Here is a 20,133-nt window from a genome sequence, read left to right as displayed (position 1 = left end):
CAGAGAATATTATTCCACCCAACCAGCTACAGCAGACCCATCTGGAAAGGAAATTTATTAAATGTTGCTTCCCTAACATGCTATGGTCAGCCACTTTCAGAAGCCAGAAGATTGTACTGCAAATTCATATTCCAAAGAGTGATCTCTTGATCAGCGGCATCGGCACCACTTGAGAGCTTGTTAGAAACGTAAAATCTAAGGTTCCCCTCCAGACATACTGTTATGTGGTTTTCCTATATTATTTCAGAATATGAAATTCTATTTTAGAGGTAAACAAAACAAATGGATGGGTGAAATGCTTAAGAAGTGATAATCATAGATGGTAAATAAACTAATAACTTACGAGACAGAGGCAACACTCAGGCTGGGCCAAGTATTGATAATGAGAATGCAAGCTGGTGAAACGAAGGCAGTCAACAGATGCGTAATAAATAGGTAAGCTGGGAGGAAGACATGACAACAATAAAATAAATAGAAATTATGATAAAATGAATGAGATTTACTTATAGACAAAAAGCAATGGAAATACCAAGTCACCATTAGGCCTGCACTGATAGCTACATTACTTCCATATCAGTCATCTACTGAGGACACCAAGGATGGTCCCACTGCTCATCAGCAGGCAAACTAGCAAAGCTACAGCTGTACCTAAGTATATTTGTCACATCTCTTCAACAGAACAAGTGTGTATCATCGACCGAGGAAATCATTAGTCTATGGAGTCTTGGCTCAAATATCAGCTCTGGTCCTCATAACCACGTCATTAATGGGGAAGGGTTATGTGAAAGAAAGATGGGACATAGGAACATTGTTTATCCAGGACAGGTAGCATGGTCCTTCCAACCTGGTTTGAACCTGAAGTGTGTTAACTTACTCCATAGCTTTCCTCTTGCTTCTCGATTTGTGTTTAACTGGTTTGGTAAATCATGTGATTCAAGCATTTTAACTTGTTTTCTGAGTCTTCTATTCCATAACCTCTGAGATAGCTTGCCTGGTGGTGTACTTGGAGCTCAACCATTGTATCAAGGTAATTTCCCACAGAATACCTACTGAATCAGAATCTTGATGCTAACAAGATCTCCCAAGTGATTCATATTCATATTAAAGTTTAAGAAGCACTGACAAAACTGTTATAAAGGGAAGCCTCCGCAAAGAAAAAAAGTTGGATCTCAACAGAACTATTCTCTGAAAACTATCCTGAACAAAAAAACTTCATATATCCATGAATGCCCTAACTATGACTTGGAGCCCCGAAAGAGGGAGAGAATACAAGAAGATCCATTTTCAACAACTATCATGTAAGGTTTGAAGAAACTCTGGTGCCCTTGCTGATTATTTGAACTCTAGTCCTGTAAAGCTCCATATGATTTGAGAAACACTCAAAATATAGCACAATGTACCTCAATATCAACTCTGCAATGTCCTTCTTACTGTGAGTTAGAAAAATCTTTTTCAGATATGCTGTTTCAAGAATAACAATCCATTGTAACACAATAGTATTTGAGGGGAAAAAAAAATACCAATCCAAAGGACATAAGAAACAGAGAAAGGTTGTGACTTCCTTAATGAGGGTGCAGCAACCTTAGAAAGATCATCAAAGCACAGAGTTGGGAACAGCCTGAGAGCTTCCTTAATGGGCTGTACACTTCCCACCTACCAGCAGCTCCTTACTTCATCAGCTCCTCATTTTATGTATTTGTTGTATTTGTTATATTTGCATTGTCCCTGACACATATTAGGGGCTCCATAAATGTTCTGAATTAGTAGAAAAAAATGATATGTCACCCTCTCTTGTTTTGATTCATCTAAGACAAATTTACTTTAATTCAATCCTTTTACTTTGAAAAATTCCTGAAAATGAAGGCATAATTCCATCTCGAATTAGCATGGTTCATAACATTCTCCCATTCCATATCTCAAAGTTGGGTTTTAATTTACTATTATTAATCCCATTCTAATATTTCATGACCCTATGAAACATATCAATCTATCTAATAAGAAATAACTGTCTGTGAAAGATAGGAAAGTCATACTAACTGATGGCTGGCAATACAGTCTGACCATTTTTAAAAATCAAAATATATGTACAAGTACAAGGTATATGCTACACAGAAAGATCAACTATTATTCTGATGTTTTTCTAAGTCCAGATTAAAGACATCTTATGGAAATATCTACATAAAACATCTATAAAAAGAACTGAAGTAGTCACTGAGGACAATATTACACATACAAAGATGATAAATAAGATCTATAACAAAAAACTAAAGGTGCTAGGAATTTTTAACCTAGTATAGAATAAAGTGACAGTCAGGAAAAGAATATAAAAGTTCTAAAAATCATTTATTTAAAGAAATACATTCCCTGTTGCTTCTTTAAGAGGAAGTATGTTTAAGCTTCAAAGGAAAAGACTGAGGTTAAGAATTGCAACTTCCCATTCCATAAATAAAGCTTTATGAAAAGAATAAAGAAACACAGATAGAAAATGGTTGCATGTATTCCTTTCCAAATAATCTATCAAATCCCTTTCACTATATGCATTTAGTACAACCAAGTGCCATTAAAGGACTCACAGGACATTAAACATTTTGGCAGTTTTCTATACTGTTTTTTATGGATTTTAAATACAATGTGTTTAAGAATTGACTCTACAAACTCACAGAGGAAAGGGGTAACCTTACAGATTTTTGTGTCTTCTTCAGCTAACAGCATGAGAGAACACACATGATAAGCCTTCAATAAATACTTTAATTGGATCTAATTAGCTATTACCACCCTCTGTGACAAAAAAAATCTTAATTGGAGAATAACCTAAACACTATGACCACCACCATGACCAGTAGAAAGCAGCTCTCAAATTTTCCAAGTGAATCCACTTGCATATTAAACAATGGAAGCAGCAAGAAAGAGTAATTGTCTTATTCATTACAAAGGGCTAAGAATGAATCTTCTGTTTGCAAACTTAATCCACTCCAAGAAGTCCTGTTAACTGCCCAATAAAATGCAATACATTATCTTTGTTTCACAAGTCTTATGCTTGATCTAATTTGTTTTACAAATCTTATTCTTGATGAAATGCATTAAATGTAGGTAATGTTTCATTCTTTGCTATATAAAATTGTCATTATATGAAAATTAAGAGGCAAAATACTTATTGTTATAAGCAATCATAGCAGAAATTAGTTGAACTTCAAAATATCATTCCCAAAAAGCTGGTTTGTTCACATATAAACAGACATATTTCAATGTAAATCCTTTAAAATCCATTAAACCAACTAGTGCACAGTTATGTTTTGTGCAGCACAGGACCCAAATACAGGCTGGTGTCCCACTTGGTTGATTGAGTAGTGGTCTACTTGATAAATTTTCCTAAGCTGCTATCCCCTGTATTAAAAAGTTAGTCACTGGGTTTAACTCCTTGAAGAGTTCATTTCAGTTATTCCTGCCTTTCTCAATGTGAAACGATTTAATCTTATTGCTTTCTTCCTAAGGGGTAGAAAGATGATGTTCAAAGGGGAGGCGAATGGCAAAGTTTAGGAGCTCACTGGATAGGCTTGGAGGAAAGGCACCTTTAAAGACCATCTAGAGTAGGGCAGTGGGGGTTGGGGAGGAGTAGGAAGGCAGAAGGAGATAATCACAAAGGAAGGTGGTAAAGCACTGCAAAGAAACTTACTTTCAAACTGAATTGACATCTGTAGTTTATTTTAAACTACAGTTTAACTTAACATGACCCATTCTGACCCAGAACTTCTGCCTTACACTAATAAAATGAAAGTCTGCCTGCTAACATCTGTAAATAATTTCATAGACTATTACTTTATTTCAGAATAGTATTTCATAATCAGAACAATGTCAGATTTCTCTTTAAATATTTCTATGTCAATTTATATTTTAGAGCCTTATATGGAAGGTCCTAAAATGGAAATAACAGACAGTAATTTTAGATTTTGATGAGAAAATTTACAGAAATATATCAAATTCCAAGTCTATCATATATACATACTGTGTAAGCTAGAAGCCCCTAGAATGTGGTCTAAAACTACACGTTTTCTCACCATAACCTTCCAGATTCCCCAAGGAGAGCATGCCAGAATCTCAGGACTGAGCTGTGGGCAAGTACACTTTGAAAAAGCACCCCAGGAGATTCTGATACTCAACCAACCACCTCCTGCCCCTGTTGCCATTATCCACTAACAACATTCTACCACCCACTGCTGATGTACTTTGTGCTATTCTTCCATACCAAATGTTAACTAAGTAAAGTCATTAGAGCATGTGAATTCAATTGGCATTTATCCAGTTTTTAAGAGGTAAAAATAAATCCATGAATGGCAAATCAATGTTATTTCTTTCAAAAAAATTCATTTTAAAGCTATGTAACAAATTTTGAACTCAAAGTGTTTACAGTCAAAGCTTTTCAAAGTATTTAAGTCAGCTAATATATTTCCATAAATTAAATTTTCACCACCAACTAGCAGTACCCCCAAAAAAAAGTTCCAACAAAATTTCTCACAATCCACTTACACTTAATAACTCAGATTTTTTTAAGAAAGCAAATCGAGTATTATTCCCAGATTACCATAACTCTCCCATTGTACATTATACTTCATACCTTAAAGTGTGTACATTCAGAAAATATTATTTATGAATAATTTTAGGTAAAACTAATTACATTTCAAACTAACACTCCTGGTTTTCAGTACTCACAATACTCATACTCCAGTTCATTGGAATGTATCTCACAATTCCCGAACTTCTTCAGCTTTAATATTACTCACTATTGGTGTATGCCATTATAAAGCACATTTAAGAAATGTAATTGATATCTCTCAAACTCCGAACTTTTAAAATCACTTGACAACAGGTGATTTTAAAGATATCAACAATCTTGAATCCCTTACAAAAACTCCTACTAGTTGTCAAGTCTATTCTACATACAATTAGGCCCTAGTACTAAAAACAAATTTAGAAAACAAATGGAGAAAACACACTTACCTTAATAGGGGCACTACTAAACTTAATTTTCCTATTTGCTGGGATTTCTTCTTCTTCTGGCAATCCAACGATTTCCGAGTATTCCATATCAGGCTGATAGTAACTGTTCTCATCACTATCTTCCTCCTCATCCTGCTCAGTGCCTGTCTCTCCCCAGTCTGAATTATATCTGGATCTCACCCTATACACATTATAGTCACTGTGCATGTACACATGGGAACTATCAAAATTATTTGAATCTTCGGGTACTTCTTTTCCACAACTGGATGCAGAAGCATCAGGAGAGGTGAAATCACCACCTGCAAGTTCTTTCCTCTGTTGCTTTGCTGCCTCACTTCCAACCAAATTAGCTTCAGCATCTTCTAACAGTTGGCTTTGTGGTGAAGGGATTTCGGACTTTGGCACTGCCTTACTTTCAGCACAAGGTTCTTCAGGACTGTCTTTGTCAATGCTGTCGGGAGTCTGTTGGTTAGATGTGGAGTCCTCGGGTTCCTTGCTCTGCTGGATCTCTTCACCAGGTATCGAAGCTAGAGAGGTACTTTTAGAAGCCACTTCTGGTACTGGAGTTGCATTACTCTTGAGAGCATCCTCTGTATCAACACCTTGCTTGTTTGAAGGAGGCCAGGAATTAGAATCCTTAAGGTGGCCAAATGTGTCAAGATTTGTAACAGTAACAGATGGTAAATTCAAGGGATAATGCCCAGTCACTGAGTATTCATTGTTTTCAGCCTTCTCAGAAATGATGGTACTGGGAGAATCAGTGTTCTCAAATACTGCACTCAGTTGACTCACAGTTGGGGAGACAGCCTCAGTTCGGGAGCTAAGGCTGTCCAAGGAATCTGTACTGCCTCTGTTGGACTTGGAACCTCCCCATTCATCCTGAGGTTCACTCCCTCCAGCTTTCTCTTTCTTTGGGGAATAGCGGTTGTTCTGTCCTGATTCATGCACACTTCTCTCAAACATCTTTCGAGTCTCAGTGAACTTGGAATATGAAGGGCCATCGTACATTGTGTCAAATCTACTAATTCGTTCAGAAACAGAAGACTCCAACTTAACAACTGAGCCATCTGTTTTTTCCAGAAATTCTTTGGGCTTCATTCTTCTCTGAGGAGATGAATGTCCACCTTTCCCCCTTGTTTTGGCAATGACTGCAGCATTCTCGTTGGGTTCCATACCCATCTGCATAAATAGGTTTTTGATTCTGTTGACATTGGAGCCATATTTCCTCCCCCTGCTCTGCTGGGAGCCCTCACCTTCTTTTGTTTTTTGTTCCCCATCTGACTTGGGTTTGTCAAAGGTACTTTTCAGTGCCTGAAACTCAGTTCGATATGCATTCCTGTGAGGAGAGGCACTTCTGAGAGTGGTTCGTTCACCTGAAGACTCAGTTTTCAACATTTTCACTTCAGGGGTGAAAAGCCAATGTTCATAATGATCAAAGAAAAAAAACAAAAACCAAGATACCTCTCTTCTCTAATCACCAGTATTGGGTCAAGAAAAGTACCTCTCAAATGGTATACTGTGTCAGTGATCGTCCCAACAGGTGTATTAGGAACTTAGTCACAGTCAAGAGTTACACAGAATGATTTTTTCAAAGCAAGACTAGAGGATCATCTGCAATAGAAAAGAATGAATTTCTGAATTCATTTACTTATTTGAATTTATGTCTAGTCAAATAATATACATTTTATTTTCCAAATGGCTTAGCCACGTGGCAAACAGAAGAGATTACTCATTGAAATGGGAAGTTAAAAGTCAAGAAGTTATCATTCTGATTGGTCTTTGGTAAAAAAAAGTTCCAAACACAATTTGGAGATACCTATCAAAATCTCACACACACACACACACACTCACAAATATAACTTACACATAAATATATTTGAAAGCAATACTTTAGCCCAAGTTTTGGTCGCTTTTGTGAATGCCCTTTAAAAAGAAACCAGCAGTTCATCGATCTTTAAGAAATCATCAAACTGTCCAGAAAATCAACTTCATTTAGGATTCTCCACAATTAGGTAGAACTTATTCTAAGTACAATTAAGTTTGGAATCTATGTTTACAAACTCCAAAACATGCCTGCAGCGGCATATTTTACTTTTTTTGGTCCAATATTCTCATCTACAGCATCCCCAAAGCAATACTAATGCAATTTCAGACCAAAACAAGGAGAAAAAAAGTTCCTGAATAGCAATAAGTTTCACTAAGTTCAGTTATAGAAAGTATTTGGAAGTTGCCTAACAGTGGTTATTATTAATTATGGAGTGGGATGCAGACTACCATGGGAATAAATGCGTAAGAATGTGACAATCAGAAAGCAAATATACTGTGACACCCCTTTTCACAGCCCTGATTTGTTTATTCTTTCTTGCCTCTAACTTACTACAGTTCAAAACCCAACGCAATGCATACTTGCTGGTCTCTTTAAGCCCACAGCAGGATTTTATATCAATAAGCCAGCAATCAAATACTTCAAGATATGCTGAGGAGCAGACAATGCAGGCAGTTCTAAAGATTTTTCATTTTATTTTTGTTTTGTTTTGATATTAGACCGAGCCACATCACCCTCACGCACAATCAGCTGAGGAGGCACACACTTTCACTTAAACCGTCTCCAAACTCGGCTCCTGGCCCAGCACGCATGCATGGCCCATGCAGACAAACAAGAAAGGCTTTGGAGTGTGGTGCCTGTTTTTTCTTTTTTTGTAAAGCATCGACAATCTCCTTTTACCCTGACCATTCTTTTTAAAGCCACAAACACCCTCCCTTCTCCCCTACACACACACACCCCATTCCCTCCCCCGCCAATTCCAACCCGAGGAGGCGGGGGCGGGGGAGATGGGGCCGCCGGGGGATTCAAAACCTGCCCTCACAAAAGACAAACATAAATAACACCAACTTGAGAGGCAGCCGATTCCCAAGCCCGGTTCGGGACGCAATCCCTCGGCCCTGGGGCAGGACCGGGAGAGCAGGTGACGCCAAGCGCTATGGTAGGAGGTCGCAGTCTAGCTTTGTGCCAAGAAGCACCTGAAGTCCTAACACATTGGCTGCGGCTCCCGGCGGCTGCCAGGCGGATCCCACTGTGACACGGAGAGAGACGAGCTCCCTGGCCACATTTAAAAAAATAGAAAAGAAAAAAAAAATTACAGGGTAATGAAAATAAATCCCTTTGTTTTTCCTCCCAATGTGCCAGGAAACAATAGATCCCACTGATAATGCCTCCGATCTTCAACCTATTGCTCCTCCACCACAATCCACCCCCACCCCCAGCCTGCAACTCAGCCTTTGTACAAGCCGATTTTTTCCTCCTCTCCACCCTCCCCAACTCCTCGCCCCGCGCTCAGCCTCCCCCTTACCCGAGCGGGAGCGCCGCGGGCGGGGAGGGTCGGGCCGCCGCGGCTCCCACCCCCTCCTCGCAGGCGCCCCCCGCCCCACGGTGGCCGCGGCGGCTCGGCTCGGCGCCGGCCCGCTGGGTACACCGCAACCCGGTCCTCACGGCGCAGCGCGCAGGGCGGCTGCGGCGGCCGCTTCCACTAGCGCCTCGGCCCCCACGCGCTCCCTGCCCGCGGCGGGCGGCCCCGGGAGGCGCGCTGCGCTCCCCAACGCCATTGCGGGCGGGCGGCGGCCCGGGCAGCTACGCGCCCGCACGCTCGGGCCGGCCTGCGGCCAGGGGGGCCGGCCGGGGAAGGGGTTTGGCCCACGTGCGGTCGCCACGCCGGGCTGTTTGGGCGGCCGCGGTGTAATGGAGGAGAGGCCGCGGGGGTGAGGAAGGCCAGGGGTAACAGGTGCCTCACCTCAGCTGATGGGATTAACTCTAGGGCGGCAGAGAGAGGGAGCCCGGCAGCAAAATCCCGGGAGAGGGAGAGAGAGGGAGCCTCTGGCGGCCAAGGAAGGGCGGAAAGCACCGGCCTGAGGCGAGGCCGCCCCACCCCCTCGGCCGTGGGCGAGGGGCCTCTCCGGCCTGGGGCAAGGCCCCTTCCTCTTCGGGTGTTGGCTCCGGAACTTGGTTCTGGGGCTGACCGCTGCTGGGGCCCCACTTAGTCTGAGTCTGCAGTTAACTCCGTGACCCTAAGGCATCCAAGTCCCAGGCCACTCTGCTGGCCTGGGAGGCCAAGACGTAGGCCCAAGTCTGGTGTGGCCTTCACCTAAGCCACTGCGCCTGGCCTACTACTCACCTTGACCTTAAGGTCTCACTGCCAAAGAGAAAGGGATGAGGAGGTCTTCTACCTTTCCTGTCTAGGGAGAGTTTTTCAGCTCACCGCCCCCCCCACCCCGCCCTTTTCTAAAGGCTCAGTACTCCCTCTTACACGCCCAAGTACCGGAAGTGTTACCACCTTCCTGCAAAATATAAAACTGATCATGACTGTCAATATAGATCTTTAAACCAATCCTTCCGAAAAGCCTAGGGAGCAGGAACTCTTAAAGAATAATTTTTCAAGAAGGTAAAAACATGACAATGGTAGAAATATAAAAAGAACATGGGTCAAAATTTTTATAACTCTTTTAATTAGAAAGGGAACCCCAGCAAGATACTGCAACCCATTCACGTGAGACTGTGAAGAATAGACATAGAGGCAAGAAGAGGCAAAGCTGCTTAATATTCTATAGAGCACTGAAATGTAATGTTTATTATTATCTGCTTTACAGGGCGGTAACCAGTTGTATCTGTAAAGTAACAAATTTGCATTCTGTAGATAAAACTCATTTACATTACCAAACGTTTCTACAGCTTACTGAGTAGTAAAATAGCCTAGTGAAAGTCAGTCTAAGTAAGGTGCAGACGACTGTAAAATTCACAACACTCCAGAGTCCTGCAGATAACATCCAGCATTCCATTGAAAGGACAAACAGTAATCTTTTGCTCATTTCAAAGTCTTTCACAAGTTTTCCCAACACAACTATTTTTAGCCCCATTTCACTGATGGAAAAACTAAGGTTTAGGTTTTTTAACTTATCCACTTCTTTATTGGCTATTAATAGTAAATGATTACAGCTGAATATGAACCCAGGCAAGTCCGTACACAGATTCTATATACTCTGGGAGCAAAATCTTTTCAAAAGGCTTTTGTACTCAATACTCAATTCTATGTATTTTTTAATTTTAAGCAGTAAGGGCTTTTTTTTCTTTTAAGCATCACCAAATTCTGGGTCCTTTCCCAAGAAATTGGCATTCTCCGTCTACGAAGTGGATGTCACTTCTATAAGCATAAACAGATGTAACAGGCAATGTGAGGGGGCTGTGGTTCCAGGCTCCACTTTTGGAAAGAACATTTGTGCTGTCTGGGATAATCTAGTGGAAAAGTTCCTGTCATTTATTTGCAGTATGGAAACCAGGTTTTTTAGGCGAATAACCTAAATAAATGCAGAATCTAATCACTGAGTTCTGTCTGTAGAAGAGGGGGCAGAGTTGGCAATAAAGACAGTCTTACACCTCTTTGCAATAAGATGATTCATACAGAAAAGCACCCTAAAGGATTTGGTTGGTTTGAGTTTTATCTTTTGAAAATGTGAAACTTCTGGAAAAATTCATACTGAAGGAATGATAGAGTTTTAAACCCAATGGTGAGAATTTAAGATTCCTAGATTTCCTATAATGGACTTTCCATTTCCAACACTTACTTGAATGTTTGAAGGGTCTATTAGACTGCTAATCCAATACATGCAGCTATTTAACTTTAAATTAATTAAAATTAAATACAATTTAAAATTCAGTTGCTTAGTCACACAAGCCACATTTGAAAGGCTTGATGGCTGCATGTGCCTAGTGGCTACTCTGTTGCAAAGTGTAGATACACAACATTTCCATCACAGAAATTTCTATCAGTGTTGTTCTAGACCACATTTGCACTTCTATGAACTTTATAAGGGTTAACTTGGTTCAATAGATCATTAATGTATTAGGCATTAGAGGTCATAAATTTTATATGTTCCAACTGGAAAGGTGGTGAAAAGTGAACTTCATTACTGACATGCAAAAAATCCAGAATGTGTTTGGGGTGGGGGAGTTCTCAGTTTTCATATATGATACCTTAACTTTTCATAAATCATATAGAATATTGTGGGCTGTTATTTTCATTTCCTTTGCAACCAATAATATCATGATTAGTAAGACCACAAGGTTAGAGGATAAATAAAAAGTACAAAATATATTCTACATTGTTTTAGGGGTTTTCTCAATGTATTTTTAAGTTTTCATGATGGACATTCTAAGAACTATTCAAAGAATTAAGTTATTCATGTGTGTATGTGAATCATTGGGTGCAGCTGTGAAATTAAGCCCAAACTAAGCCTGAATCAAATTTTAAGACTAGGGAAAACTGGCTAAGCTGGTACTGAAGACTGCCCATCACACTTTCATTTCTAGCAGGAAAATACCTAGCTGGTTGTGTACTAATGGAAGTTCCTGAAGGGAGAGAAAAGAGCAGAACAAACTAAAAGGTCTCTAGACTTAACTTCTTTATGGAGAAGGCAAAGTAATGGGAGAGCAATTTCGGTAGGTAATTTTACACATAATTGTAGTATAAAAGGACATGTTATTCATACCACTGTTTTCTTACCGATATGCATAACGTTTTGATAGTGATGAGGCAGCTTTTTAATTAAAAGTTTAGTTATAACTACTTATTTCACGTTTGTAAGTATCACAGAATGCTTTGTTGACTTCAGTCTTGAATGTTGATATTCAATTTTCTTAAAGGTCTATCTCTTTAAAATAAATATCTCTATTTGAGGATAAAAGTTTAAGTTTACTTTTGAGTCTTATAATATTTCACACAAACTCCATCATAGAGGTAGAATATATTTCTCTAAAATAGTCCTCAGGCTCACATTCAGATTCAAAGATATCTATGATCAGTCTTATTTTGTGATGTTAGCTATAAAATTAACATTAAAGATGTCATTTCTACCCCAATAAATTGATAATGATTCAGCATGGCTTTCTACCTACACTCCTGGCTTGGGCATGCCACTGAAAATTTAAACCATCATCTCTGTCCATTTCCCATTCTACAAGTATCTTGGATTTTCAGCTTTAAAAGTTCATAAGGTTGAGTGTTTATTTTTACTTGCCATGAGTAATTAACTGTAGAACTCCTTGGGATTCCTTTAGGTCATTTTTAAGTTACTAATATCTTATCTCTACAAATAAACAACAATAAATTTACACAGTGTGTTTAGGCTAAAGTGATACAACTTCTCTTTCTTTGCTATTATTACTTTATTTGTCCACCCACACAAAACACAGGAAAACAAGAGTTTTATTGGACAAGACATTGGTATAATGTTTTCATTGGTGTCACAGCTTCTGAGGTTGAAACAACAGCTGATATAACCATTAGTTTTCAGTTTTGTAGTGGTGCACGTTACACTTTTAAAGACAAGTATGAGGCATTTATTTGTTTCTACAGAAGCTCATTTTTCTTTCAACAGATTAGCCCCTCCAGCAGGACTCTAGTTGTGGTTTTCTGTCTGCAAATCCTCCACCTACAAGTTGCACCTGAACTCAAATTGGCATGTTGCTGATCTTACTTCAAAATAATTTATTCATAATCTATTATTTTGAAGTAGGCTCTGTTCCATATTATTTTGAAGTAGCTCTATTCCATAGCATTAGCCTTGGTGAATTAACTATTAAAGTAAATAAATAAACATCTATGTTTGTCTACAATTAAACAGGAGATTTCTGTGACTTTATTTCCATTTTCAATCTAGTTCTAGTAATAAACCTTCTTGGTGAGGTCCACAATAGTCCCATTTTATACAAAATTTACATTATAACAGAATGCATTTTAAGAACATCGTAATATTTAATTTGTGTATGCAGTCATCAGCTTTTAGAAATAATTCAATGATAAATTTGCTCTGAAGTTACCAGCACATTTTTCATAGGTTCTTAAACAGCCATAATCCATGTTCATCCAGCATAGTAATTTATTACCATGACTTTAACGCATTGTTTCAAATAAAGTTTGAAAATGTATCATAATCCCTTACATTGTTTGTACACCATTAAATTTCCCAGTTGGATCAATAATGAACAAGTACTTATCCCCATCCATCAGAAGGCAGATCTTGAGCTGGTGGCATTCTCATTCTTGTCCCTGGACAGTACTCAACATCGTGATTACATCTGGAAATGTTGCATGTCTTAGACTCTCCTTAAGTAAATGATACTACGAAGTTAACAATCACTTAACTAGTATTTTTTATTAGATTCTAAATGCATGGATGGATCACATACTTTAGAAAGGCTTTTTGGCATTATTAGAAGAAAAAAATTTTCAAACAAATTGTAACATTTTAGATTTCTAAAAATATATATAGACAAGATGAAATAAACAGTCTGGAAAATCTTGTATCTGAATCCTGTTATTGCTTTTTTTAATTGAACAAAACACTGTTACATTTAAGTTGCTCTTTGGCATGGAATTCTCTGAGCACAGCAATCCCAGACACAATGATGGATTAACAATTATTTGGTGAACATGGATATTTCACAAAGAGTTCAAGATGTCAGTTTGGGCATCAACTAGATCGAGATTCCCTGGGATAACCCGGACTGCACATTGAGGTCTTCAGCCTTTGCCTCTGATAATTCTCTGGACTCCAAGCCAAGTGTTTGTTTCCTTATACCAAGTTACTTTTAAAGGAAAGCTATGGACACCAAGGTTATATGTGTATATGCAAAATGACAAGATGCTTTTATTTTCAATATTGAATTTTGACCAAAAACCATAAAAACTAATCTAAATATTTATTTTGTGAATACCAAAACAGCATGTGGACAGTTAAAAGCAATACCTAGCTGCGTCCTCAAAGGACATGAAATTCGTATTTGATGATACCAAAAATAGAAATAAACATATTAATGTGAAATGAAATTGAATTGATATGAATTAAAATTGTAAAAGAAGCTTAAATGTATCATTTTTTTAAACAAAAACTAGATATCATTTTTATGAGGAATGCAAAGTTGGCCTGTTGTAGCTTTAAAGGGAAAAAAACCAAAGTCTATGGATTTTTTAAAATTACACTTTGTTCTAGAATCTAACGATCTAGTCAGACATTATTTTGTGTAGCTGGAATGATTTTCTTATAATAAATTACATGTTTGTGAGTGCAGTGTACTATAATGTAATTTATGCAAAGCATACATATTTTGTTATTGCTTTTTGAACTCATCTCAAGAGCCTCAAAAATTAAGCAAGGCCAGCAACATACCAAATGATAGACTACCACATGCTTACCCAAAGGAGAGTTGGACCAAGGCCAAGTGAAGCATTTAGATGCATAAATAGTCGTTTATTATGCGATGTAGCTTTATTTTCCAAAAATCTAACACTAAGCTTAAAATTGACACTGAGATACTCTTGGATGACTACTGACCTAGAAACATCCATATTTACAGAAAGGCTCAGTTTCCAAAATATTTGTACATCATTATCACCTCATTAAAACTGTTCTGATCTCTTCTGTGGGATTTTCAAATCACAAGATTATTGCATATTACAATGATTTTATTTTGCTTTAAATGAAATTGTTTCCAATTATGGAAAATATGACTTCTCTAAAAGATTCTAACCATATATTTGGGTTGTAAAGTCTAAGAAATAAAAGGACTATATAATTCAGAACTGACCAAGGGATCAATAAAAGTAACACAACATGCTTCCAGTAGGCAGTACTATCTTGTAAGATTACCTAGGAAATTTGTAGAAATCAAATATGCAACTGATATTGAATAGTTCTTGGCAAGATTTACACTTTGAAAAAAAAGGAAACTGCCATGTAGGTTAGGTTAAAATAAAAAACAATGATGTGGCCTACATAATTTATATTAAATAAGTTAATAAAATCCCACTATGTTCCTTACTCATAGAAAGTTTGATTATCTGGATTTAAATCCTCATCCTAGTGCTAGGCACCAAAGATTAATTTTAGTTGCCCTTGTCTTTGTAAAGGATGCTTGGAAAGAAATGTAAGAAAACACATAAATTATATTGCAAAACTCGGAAAAGTTTTCCCTTTTTATGAGTATCATATTCACTGACTCAAAACCTTGGGTGAAAATCAGAATCACCTAGAGAGCTTAATCAGATTCAGATCCCTGGGTCCCATGCCAGCCTTTCTGAACAAGAATCTCTTGGGTAGGATCTAGTAAACTCCAGAATGCTCTAAAGGTGATTCTGTTGAGCAGCTGGACTAAGGATGGATGTTAGGGAACACTAACTACATTATGTAACTGATATTAAAATCTAGTAAGTTGCTAGCGTCTAGTGTACACCTAAAGTTCTCACTCTTGTATTACTATTTGGTGGACCCTGTATAGTAGGGTGTTCATATACATGGAGATACTTATGGGACTATGAGCAGGAGATACTAGAACCCATTCTAACCCCATCTTCCCTGATGTTTTTGCTTAGAAAGCTCTACTCCTGGCTTTTTGGTTAAGATGATAGTGACAGCCATTGCTTCTATAGTTACTACCCTGATTAGCTCTCTACATTGATCCAAGTAGGCTAGAAAAACGTATAAATGTGGTACTCACATTTCCAAGAACTGAGAAGTCTTCTTGAGTCCCACTGCTCAAAACTTTCCTCTAACTTCAAGACAATCCAGAAAAATGTTAGTCTCTTAGATAGAATTTATTTAAATATGTAAGTACTGTAGTATATTAGCTACCTCTGTTGAGATTTCAGAAATGTTTAGAACTGGTGGATATTTCTCAGAGTCACTGAAATTCTATTTCCAGCAGAAAAAGAAATTATGGAGTCAGTCGAATATTGAGCATGTTGTTAAAAGATCATTCTAACAAAACAGGTAAGATCATGACTCTCATACATATATAAAATGAAAACAGGCTAACAATTTTATTTAACTCATTAATTAGGAAACTGGCAAGGTATTACAACCAGATCAATGGACATCGTAAAAAAAAAAAAAGACACAGTTATAGTCAGGAATATTGAACTTAAGGTGTAAATGAAAGCAAAAATGGCCTCTTCCTCAGTGAAGGAGGGAAGGCAAGGAAACCTCCAACTGACAGAATTTACAGGTCTATACGTGGGAATTATTTTGCATTGTTATCAGCTCTCTGTAATTCAGAGAGCTGTAAAATAGCTCAAAAATAAGGAAAGGTTAGAATTGAATACCTGGAAGAGTGTAATCTAAATATTATGTATGGTTTTCCATTAAAGCATAATGTTCTTCTTACAATGTCAGACAACAGGACTTCTATAAGGTTTTTATTTTTATTCTCAAACACTTACATTAAGAATCTTTGGGCTATGCACAGAAATGTTCATAGCAACGTTATTCATAATAGCCAAAAAAGAAAAGCAACACAAATGTCCATCAAATGATGAATAAATGAAACATAGCATTATCCATACAATGGAATATATTTGGCAATAAAAAGAATTGAAGTACTGACATGTACTAAAACATGGATGAAGCTTGAAAACATTGTGCTGAGTGAAAGAAGTCATCACAAAAGGCCACATACTGCATGATTCCATTTACACAAAATGTCTAGTATAGGTAAATCTATAGAGACAGAAAATAGTTTGTGGTTGCTTCAGGCTGGGGCTAGAGGCTTGGGGCTGGTAAGGAATAGCAAATGAGTACAGTTTCTTTTAAGGGATACAAAAATATTCTCAAATTAGATTATGGTGGTGGTAGCACAACCTTGTGAATACGCTAAAACACATTGAATTGTGTACTTTAAATTAAGCAATTGTACAGTAATGTGAATTATATCTCAGTAAAGTTATAAAAAAAATTTGGGCTAATCAATATTGAAGACTACAGCCTCATAACCAATTGCCTATCTTAGGTGAAATTTTCATATTTTAACCAAGTTTATTGATTAACACTGTTGTCTACCACTGAATGATTCTCTTAAAGGACTGGACACATGAGTCAGGGCTATTCAAATTATAGCTTAAAAGTTACTGAGCTAAAACTAAGTGTAATAATTCAGATTCTTACAGTTACGTGAGAGTCTGCACACAGAGGGGAAATAAAATTGGAAATAAATAATATGTTGCATCTCTATACAAAAGCATTAGATAAATAATTTCACTCTCTGTTGGGATTTACAGAATCTCCATGATTTGAAATGAGTTAACTATACCTTGCTTAAAATCCTTTTTGGAATACAGGGAATATAAATTAATATATAAATAAATAACACTGCTGATTTGACATATCTAAAAATTTAGAAGGGAATATGTGAGGTATTCACGGATAGATAACCTCTGTGGATACCTGGTTTTATTTGTTTGGTGTTTTATTTTCTCAGATGCCTCATAGTCAAAATTTTTTCTATGCATAAATAAGTATACATCAGGCAATGTGAGTGATTTTTAAATAAATATGTCAAAAATTTGCATCTAAATGAGTTTCATCTCAATGTAATTTCCTAAGTCTACTCAGTAATGAACATCTTCATACCTTGAGATAGAATTTGACATATATCAACAATCTAAAGTCATTTGCAGTCAAATATGACATGAGAAATGAAAGTAGTGAATCCACTTTTATACAGTAGCACAATGACTGGATCAGAGGCTGATTTATAACAAAAGAGAAGTTCCAAAGGATTTTTTTTTTTTTGGCATTATTTGAAAAGGCATAGTCTTGGAAGGGGACAAGACTCACTTCGATGCATTGGTTAGGTGTTTATTTTATTGCATTTTAGTCACATCTCATTATTGTCACAGCAACAGCTGAACAATATTTTACAATTTATTATACAAAAATATTTCAAAGACAAATAAGAATTATTGTTTGTAATGTAGTTACACTGCACACCTTCATTATACAATGTGTGTTAACATGGCACAGCTTCACTATGCAATGGATAGTTGTCACTGACATGCCAAATAGTGGATAAGAAGCTGACACAGAACATTGTCTCATAGACAATTTTCATTGTTAAAAGTATGACTTCTTTTTGAGAAAGGAAAACAAAGCTGGAGGCCTCACATTTTCTGATTTCAAAACATGTCATCAAGGTACGGCAATCAGAACCACATGGTGCTGGCAAAAATACAGATATATAGACCAACAGAGAGCCCTAAAATAAACCTTCTTATACATGGTCAAATGATCTTTGATGAAGGTACCAAGGCTACACAATGGGGAAATGATAGTCTTTTCAATAAATGGTGCAGAGAAAACTGGGTACCACATGCAAAAGAATGAAGTTGGACCCTTACCTGATACCACCTATAAAAATTAACTCAAAATGGATTAAAGATCTTAATATCAGATCTGAAACTATAAAATTCCTAAAAGAAAATGGAGAAAGCTTCTTGACATTGGATTTGACAATGATTTCTTGGACATGACACTAAAAGCACAGGCAACGAAAGCAAAAACGGACAGGTTGGACTATATCAAACTTTAAAACTGCACAGCAAAGGAAATAATCTAACAGAGCAAAAGTGCAAACTACGAGATGAGAGAAAATACTTGAGAGTATATATCTGATAAGGTGTTAATATTCAAAATATATGAAGAACTACAACTGAACAACAAAAGCCCAAACAATACAATTAAAACATAGGCAAAGGACTTGAATAGACATTTCTGCAAATAAGATATACAAATGGCAAAAAGCATATGAATTACTAATCATTATGGAAATGCAATTCAAAACCACAATGAGAAATTACCTCATACCCAGTAGGACGATAGGGGTGTGCAGAAACTGGAATCTCTGTGCATTGCTGGTATTAATATAAATGGTGCAGTTGCTATCGAAGCCGGTATGGTAGGTCCTCAAAAATAATTAACATAGAATTACCATATAATCCAGCAATTTTACTTCTAGGTACATATCCTAAAGAATTGAAAGCAGAGTCTCAAAGAGATTTTTGTACATCCATGTTCATTACAGCATTACTCACAACAGCCAAAAGGTAAAAACAATCTAAATGTCCATCAACGGATGGATAAAGAAAATGTGGTATATGCATAGAATAGAATATTATTCAGCCTTAATAAAAGGAGGAAATGTTGTCATATGCCTCAATATGATGTACTCTAAGGACATTATGCGAAGTGAAATAAGCCAGTCGCAAAAAGACAAATAGTTGATTAAAATAGTCAAACTCAGAACAGAAAGTAGGACAGTGGTTGCCACAGGCTGGGGTCTGGGAGCTGAGAAGGGAATTTGTTCAATGGATGTGAAGTTTCAGTTTTGTAAAATGAAAAAGTTCTGGAGCTGTACTACACAATAATGTACATATAGTTAACAGCACGGTGCTTTACACTTTAAAAAGGTTGATTATAAATTTTTTGTTGTGTGTTTTTGGCCACAATTTTTAAAAGGGTGATTTCATTGCTGCAAGATGAAACTATAGCAAAGAGAACCGATTTTACACGTATGATAGTCCCTGAAGAATCAATGGAATCAAGGTGAATTGGTAGGAGAAATGTACTTTGTTAGTTTTTGCATTTCTAGCTTCACAAATGCCTCGGAAGGTATAGCAATTGCCTCCTAATTTGGGGAGCACTTTATTACTTAGCTGTGTTTTAAAAAATCCTACAACACAGGTGAATGGCATTAAGTCACTTAGAGACTCAAAGAGTTTGAGACCCGGCTAAATTCTGTTCTGCTCCCAAGGTGTTTTAAAATTAGGTTTTATTATTATTCAGGTTTGACTAGTTTGAATAATTTCAGCAGGCTCTGGGGTGTAGAGGTTTTCTCTAGTTTTCAGGTACCTGGTCCTGGGGTGATTATGGAAAGGAACAGTGGCTCAGAGTGTGAGAGCTCCCTGAGAGCCTCATAAAGGAGGTAGTAGTGGGGATGGGCTCTGGATAAATTGGTTTACATTCGAAGGGTGCTCTCCCTGGAACTGACTAGCTCTGGGAGGGGTGGTCCCTCCAGGTTCAGCGAGGCCCCAGATGTGAAAGCATTAAAACTACAAAAAATAAAAAGGCATAATTAATCAAAAGGAGAAATGGACTTTAAATATTTCTATCAATTCTCCAAGAAATTTATATTTTTTCTCCTATAGGGCTTATAAGAATTGGGCAATCAGCAATCTAGGGACATACTCTTTGGTAGGAATCTGGAATGAATATATTCTGTTTTGCCAAAAAAAAAAAAAAAGGGCATACGTGCTGTGACAA

General features: G+C 37.3%; 1 protein-coding gene across 10 annotated transcripts in view; it reads right to left on the bottom strand.

The window, feature by feature from the left end:
- PPP1R9A (protein phosphatase 1 regulatory subunit 9A) overlaps positions 1–8,849 on the bottom strand; it is a 395,135-nt gene extending 386,286 nt beyond the window's left edge. For 4 of the 10 annotated variants that reach the window (XM_003252514.4, XM_030822117.1, XM_030822115.1 and 1 more), the window contains exons 1-2: positions 8,784–8,849; positions 4,996–6,606 (exon numbers count right to left, since the gene is read on the bottom strand). In XM_003252514.4, the coding sequence (XP_003252562.2) occupies positions 4,996–6,390 (1,395 nt within the window). In that variant the 5' untranslated portion in view covers positions 6,391–6,606; positions 8,784–8,849. Of the gene's footprint in view, positions 1–4,995; positions 6,607–8,345; positions 8,588–8,783 lie in introns of those variants that run through there. The other 6 variants (XM_030822111.1, XM_030822112.1, XM_030822113.1 and 3 more) reach the window with 4 other exon arrangements.
- Between the last annotated feature and the right edge of the window lie 11,284 nt (positions 8,850–20,133).

Source organism: Nomascus leucogenys, chromosome 11, assembly GCF_006542625.1.
Source record: "Nomascus leucogenys isolate Asia chromosome 11, Asia_NLE_v1, whole genome shotgun sequence".
Lineage (NCBI taxonomy): Eukaryota > Metazoa > Chordata > Mammalia > Primates > Hylobatidae > Nomascus > Nomascus leucogenys.
The sequence above is the reverse complement of the archived record's forward strand: the minus strand, read 5'-3'. Positions and strand labels throughout refer to the sequence as shown.